At 38.8% G+C, this 6382-nt stretch overlaps 1 protein-coding gene across 2 annotated transcripts in view; it reads right to left on the bottom strand.

The window, feature by feature from the left end:
• Positions 1-4881, bottom strand: part of gpr135 (G protein-coupled receptor 135) — a 7199-nt gene extending 2318 nt beyond the window's left edge. For both annotated transcript variants that reach the window (XM_019892553.1, XM_019892552.1), the window contains exon 1: positions 3481-4881. In XM_019892553.1, coding sequence (XP_019748112.1) covers positions 3481-3587 — 107 coding nt within the window. In that variant the 5' untranslated portion in view covers positions 3588-4881. The remainder of the gene's footprint in view (positions 1-3480) is intronic.
• Positions 4882-6382: the final 1501 nt, after the last annotated feature.

The following is a 6382-nucleotide window of genomic DNA, read 5'->3' on the forward strand; positions in this document are numbered from 1 at the left end:
GAGAGAGAGAGAGAGAGAGAGAGAGAGAGAGATCTCATCATGTTTTCTTAGCGGGCCGCTGCTCTGTCTCTTTTCTATCCCTTCCTGCTGCAACACAACTGATTCAAATGATCGGGGTCGTTATCCAGCTTCTGCAGATCTTGCTGATTATCCGGTCATTTGAATCAGGTGTGTTGCAGCAGGGAGAGATGGAAAACAGGCACAACAGCGCCCCCCGAGGAACTGGATTGAAGGCCCCTGCACTGAACTTTTTGCGAATCAAAGATACCAGATATACTGCAGTCATACTGAATGTGAGTTAAGCTACTCTCGCAACATGATGGCTCCAAGAATGGACTTACTATGTCACATATAAAGCACCTGCATAACAGGTAAAAAGGGGACAAACAATGTTGGACAAAATAATCCTTGCAGTCTGTGGGCACAGATACAGCTCCCAATACAAACCAAAAAGGAGCAGGTGGCAAGGCAGAATGTGAAGCCAGGAAGTTGGCACTGCTGGTCAGTACAATAACTCAATGGACTGGTGAACAGCTGTTTCCAAAGTTTTGGAAAAACCCCTGACTACCTGAATGACTGGTGATGTTCATGCATTTTTTGTTCCAATAATGTCAGAGACGTTGTACACATGTAAACATTACATCATATATTTAATGCTTATCTGCGTTTTTTTTTTCTGTTCAGAGTTCAATGCCTCCCAATATTTCTCTTCAGAGTTCAGTATGTTCCAACACTTCCACCATTCTCGTAGAAAGTTCACCAAAGATTTTTTTCCTGGTCCGGCGAATGCTCCAGCACAACAGGGGAAAGATTTGTCTTTCAAAACGAAGTTTGCGGGTTTGGCTCGCCATCTTGAATCCCAAGTGGGTGTGCAGTTTCCTGACCCACACAAAAAGTCCTCCTTGATCCAAATTTCCAAAAGGAAGAGTAGTAAGCAAAAAAACAAAAACAAAACTGACCAAAACGTCATAGATTGATTAAATATGTCCTTCGTTAATCATCAACCATGTTTGAATGCTTTCAAGTCTCCAAAAGTATGAAAGTGTTTCATCGTATTCAACTCTTGGTTTTGTCTGTTCACCGCTCCGTGCATGTTTGACTGATGCAAGGCTATACAGACATGCACGGCAAGTGCCTTAAAGGGACAGTAAACTATTTTGCATCCGTGTATCAATCAAATGAACATTTTATCATACTATTCATTCATACATTCATTTTCCGATCCGCTTTACCGCGCTCACACTCACACCTAGGGACAATTCACAGTGTTCTATTAACCTGCCATGCATGTTTTTGGAATGTGGGAGGAAACCGGAGGACCTGGAGAAAACCCACGCAGGCCCGGGGAGAACATGCAAACTCCACACAGGGAGGCCGGAGCATGGATTGAACCCAAGACATCTGCACTGTGAGGTTGATGTGCTAACCACTGGACTACCGGGCCGACCTCATACTATTTAATTAATTATTTAAGCAAGCATTAGATTTTAACTTTTTAACCTATTTGTGCATTTTAATAGCTTGTCAGGATGTTACTTTGCACGGTTTCACTTGTCTCAAAGAATAAAGTCTTGCAATTCTAAGAACACACACACACACACACACACACACACACACACACTCATTTCAAGTGTATAAATAAATGATCTGTTCTAGTACCGATGTAGCCGATGTTTAAGGCAATTTCTTTACGACTTAAGCCATTATTTTAAGAGCGTAAGGGTGTGCAAATCGTAGCATACTGCACCAGCAAGCAGCTGCTCTTATATAACCATTATCTTGAATTCTTTAAGGTCTGTAAAAATTAATAATGAAGAAAAGTACGATAGTACATTTAATTTTTATTATATTTCCAGCATTCCTTGGGCAATCTAAAAACAAAGACAAGTATGTGATAATACAATGTTTGAACTTTTAGTGAAGTACAGTACTTTTGCCTTTTTAACAAATGTTACGTGCATTTAAAAATACAACAAAACTGCATAGTTACACGTGTAATTACTGTTATGCATACAAAATATGATCATCTAAAATTATTTTGAACTTCAATGGCCTCAAATGCCTTTAGTTTTGTTTTTACACTTAGAAGACTGTGCAATCATCTGAGTAAATTTGGGCTCAAGAAAACAAAATTAAACACATCTTAAAAGTATTCAATAATATTACAAAACCAAATTAGGTAGGCATCGAAAGCTCTGACGTCTTCGTTGAAATGTTCCCAAACTTTCGATCTCCGATGACGGTTAACCATGATAGCATTAGCATACTATACTACACTCCTGTTCATTCCTACTTGCAGGAGTAGGCGTAGCTTTTCCAGTGACATCCGACTTCATTCTTTTAATGGCATTTTCTATCTCTTGTGTAGTTATCGGGTCCTCCAAGCTCGTCACGCGGCACACGGCCGAAGAGGGCACGCAGCCTTGGCTCCACCCTCTGCTCTGCACACAGGTGGTCGCAGGAGCACGGCAGCGCCAGGCTTTCGGCCGGAGTAGGTGAAATAAGTTTAGCGAGCGTATGTTGTTTTTTTTCAGACTACTTTTAGTCTCAAATGTGGGTTCACTTTTTTGGTTCTCAAGAATCTGAAAAGGCGGACACAAAAATGCTATCACAAAAATTGCTGGGACACTCTTGTCTGCTCTGCAGTCTACCGCTTCTAAGGAAGGAGTTACTTTACACCCTGCTACATCCTTTCCATGAGCATTTCCACACCATCAATGGACAAATCAGGGCAGATGGCACCCGGGAAAAAAAATGGTCACAAGTTTTGATTGCATATGCACTTAGTGTCCTATCTGTCCACAACGCTTGCGGGTCGCTATGGTAACGTTTAAATGTGCCTTCAAAATAAGATACACGGCAAATACAAAGTGCATGAAAAATACACTCACCATCGCTGAGTGGGTTTGCTGCTTGGGAATCTCCCATTGAGATAAATCGGCATTTTAAGTAGTACTCCTGATATTGTCCATTAAATGTAGCCTTCTTTTTTATTTGAAAATCGTAGGCTCCTTTTCTGCCTCCTGGCTGGGCCTTTTTCCCCTTCACAAAGAAACTTTCTAAAGATTTTTGTTTTTTACTCATTTTGTTAGCTCCTGGGTTTAATTTTAGCGGTAACCTATCACGTGGCCGAGATGCGCGCCAAGAGTGACATACTGTAGACTGATGTAACAGAGAATCCGGTAAATTTTCAAAATAAAACATATTTCAGATTCCGAAATGAATTAAACTGAAGTAATGTAAGATATTTTTTTCTTTCTGTGCGGCCCGGCACCAAATGACCGACGGACTGGTACCGGTCTGTGGCCTGGGGGTTGGGGACCACTGAGATAGAATACAGTGCTGTAAGGACCACTAATATAGCTACAAACTCAAGCTGGGCCTTATCTTACTCATTTCACCTTTATCTTTCAAGACAGAGATAGGAATTTGCTGAAATGGCAAAAAAAAAAAAAAAAACTCCACAGTGGAAGCAATTACCTTGATACTTCGGTGTTCATTTGGTTGGTGGTGCTCAAAACTGACATGTCAGCAGTGTTGTTGCTGCCACTCCTTTCCCACAGGGCAGTACTAATGGCTGATTCCATTGATGAGTCTCAAAAATACAATCTTGCCCACCCCTTTGTGCAGTCACAGTCATTGTCCTCAGCAAAATCAATGATGATCCTTTTCATCCATTGGTACAGTAGTTTTCGAAATGTCAGTCACAAAATCCACCATCCAGTGAACTAAAAAAAAAAAAAGACTGACAGATGTGACACGTTTTACTGCCGCTGGCTTCTTTGACTTGTTAAAAGTAAGCGCCTGACTGCAATTGTTCATTTCTGTTTTGAGATGTCAGATTAAAACAAAGTCTGAGCTGACTGTTGACATACAGTTCAACATCTAAAGCAAGTATTTCAAAATCCGTGCTCCACTAATTTAACCATATAGTATAGTATGTGACACGGGCTCCCTGTGGATATCTTGCAATTGGTTATTGATTGATGCCGTGATTCATCCCACAGTCATATCAAAAAAATGACAAGCAGCATCAACACCTTATATTTCACACTCAAAATCAAGGGTGTCTCATCATTGTAACAGCTGTTGCTAAAACACTAGCAACAAGTGAAAATGCACGTTTTTGTATCTTTTTTTGTGTTCTGCATTTGATATATCCCTTTGTAGCAAACCTTGCATTTCTCGCCAGTAACTGCTGCTCCATGTTTGTTTTGACATCACATTCATTACTTTACAGAAGACTACTGCAATATTTTACCCTTATTAATATTTTATCAAGCAGTGTGGGAGAAGGGGCAACATTTTGGCAAAAGAATATGCTACATGGGTCGTTTGTGTTTACATCCAGATAGTTAAATACTGCAGCGATGACATGCTCTATAAACGCACATCTGCGAAAGCAAGAGCACTGTACGTCATTGCTAGAACAATAAACTCGAGAGGAAATGGTGTGATTTTTCTTTGTTTTCCTTCGTGTCCACGACCCGTCAAACGATCGGCGCTTACTTTCCCCCTGTCAAACATGCTATTGCGTCAGACTCAACGTTCAGCTCAATAGCTAACTGAAAAACCTCAAATTAATGCATTTCATTTCGCGGCAAAGCGCTTTCTCTCGGGCGTGGTGACTAAGCCCGACGCGGCGTCTTCTCCAGATGTGTTGCCAACACAGCAGACTGCAAATAATAGAATCCAGCAAGGTAGCGATGCACTGATATTCCATTTCCCGAAAATAGGCCTTAAAAAACATAAATTGCCCGTTCTGCCATTGTTGAAGAACAGTTCCATTTTCCCGTCGATGTATTGTTCATTAGAAACTCCGACGCTTTTCAAAAAAAAATCCAGCGGTTGTCCGTTTAGATCCAGCAACGTCTTATTGCGCGCTCTCTCTCTCTCTCTCTCTCTCTCTCTCTCTCTCTCTCTCTCTCTCTCTCTCTGTCTCTGGCTCCTTGACGAGTTGTCGCTTCTTTCTTTCTGTCTTGCTGACGTTTCCGAGTTGTCCTGGTAACGCCACAGCACGTTCATCCAAGTCGTGTCGAGTAAAAGAAATTGTCCTTGTAAATTGAACACTATTGTAGAACATCGTATTCTATTTGATTACGTTTGTCGAGAGAAGTGCGGTGGACGTTTTACAGTAGGCTATGCTCTCTGTCAAAAATATAGGTCAATGGACCCCTTCAAAGGATTAAAAACATTTTTCCTCCACATTCTCCTCCTAAAGTGTACACTTTACTTAAACCATGTGGCCTGAAAGAACATTAGTGGGCAAAAATTGGAACACTGTACCACTGCTTGGATTCAAGAAAGGTGCATCATTTTCAGGGGTACACAAAATTTTTTGGGTGTGGTACTCATGATTGTTCCCAAGCCACTGACCTCATGAAAGACTTCCTGCACATCTGATCAAGGTTTCTCATTATGTGGGAATGTGTAATTTTAATATAACTGAACAACTTTTTTCCAGTTTTCACTTTTTATTTCTACACACAATTGCAGATTATTATAACAAAAAACAATTCACTGTTTTATGAAAAAAAAATACATTCATATTAGTTAGTTAGTTAGTTAGTTAATTGTTTATTGAACATAAAATACAACAACAATTGACAAAAGGCAAACAAAATTACAAAAGGAAAAATAAGAATAAAAATAAAAAGTAAATAAAACAAACATCATCACCGTTATATGTTCAAAGGAGTAGGAAGAAGTATACAACTTATCTAGTCCTACCCCTTGTTGTGTAATAATATAAATAGATCATTTTTCAATGCAAAAGAAAAGGAAGAGATCTACCTCTCATCAAGTACTTTTACCCTTATGTGTACTGTACTTATCTATTTATACACCCTTCTGTTTGTATATACATACACATATATATATATATACATACATGCATACATACATACACATACATACACGTACATGTGCATACATACACATACACACACACACACACATACATATATAATATATATATATATATACACACACACACATACATATATAATATATATATATATATATACACACACATATACATATACACACACCTACATATATACATGTATATAATTATTCATTCTTCTTTTTATATCAATTGTCTCATATTCATTATAAATACTGCATTTCTTGAATACATTTAATGAGTTGATCAAAATCCAAAACAAGAACAGACCGTTATATTACTATATTTTATAAGTATATCGAATTTATCTTCTTAACTTTGATTTTTGTAGTTTGTTTGTACTAATCTTTTAAATTTGTTTTTGAACTCGTCCAGCGATTTACTCATTTTCAGATCAGTTTCAAGCTTATTCCACAGATTGACTCCTATTACTGATACACACCTTTGCTTGATGTTTGTTCTTGTTCTGGATTTTTT

The sequence above is a fragment of the Hippocampus comes genome, unplaced genomic scaffold, assembly GCF_001891065.2.
Source record: "Hippocampus comes isolate QL1 unplaced genomic scaffold, H_comes_QL1_v1.1 scaffold212, whole genome shotgun sequence".
In the NCBI taxonomy this organism is placed as follows: domain Eukaryota; kingdom Metazoa; phylum Chordata; class Actinopteri; order Syngnathiformes; family Syngnathidae; genus Hippocampus; species Hippocampus comes.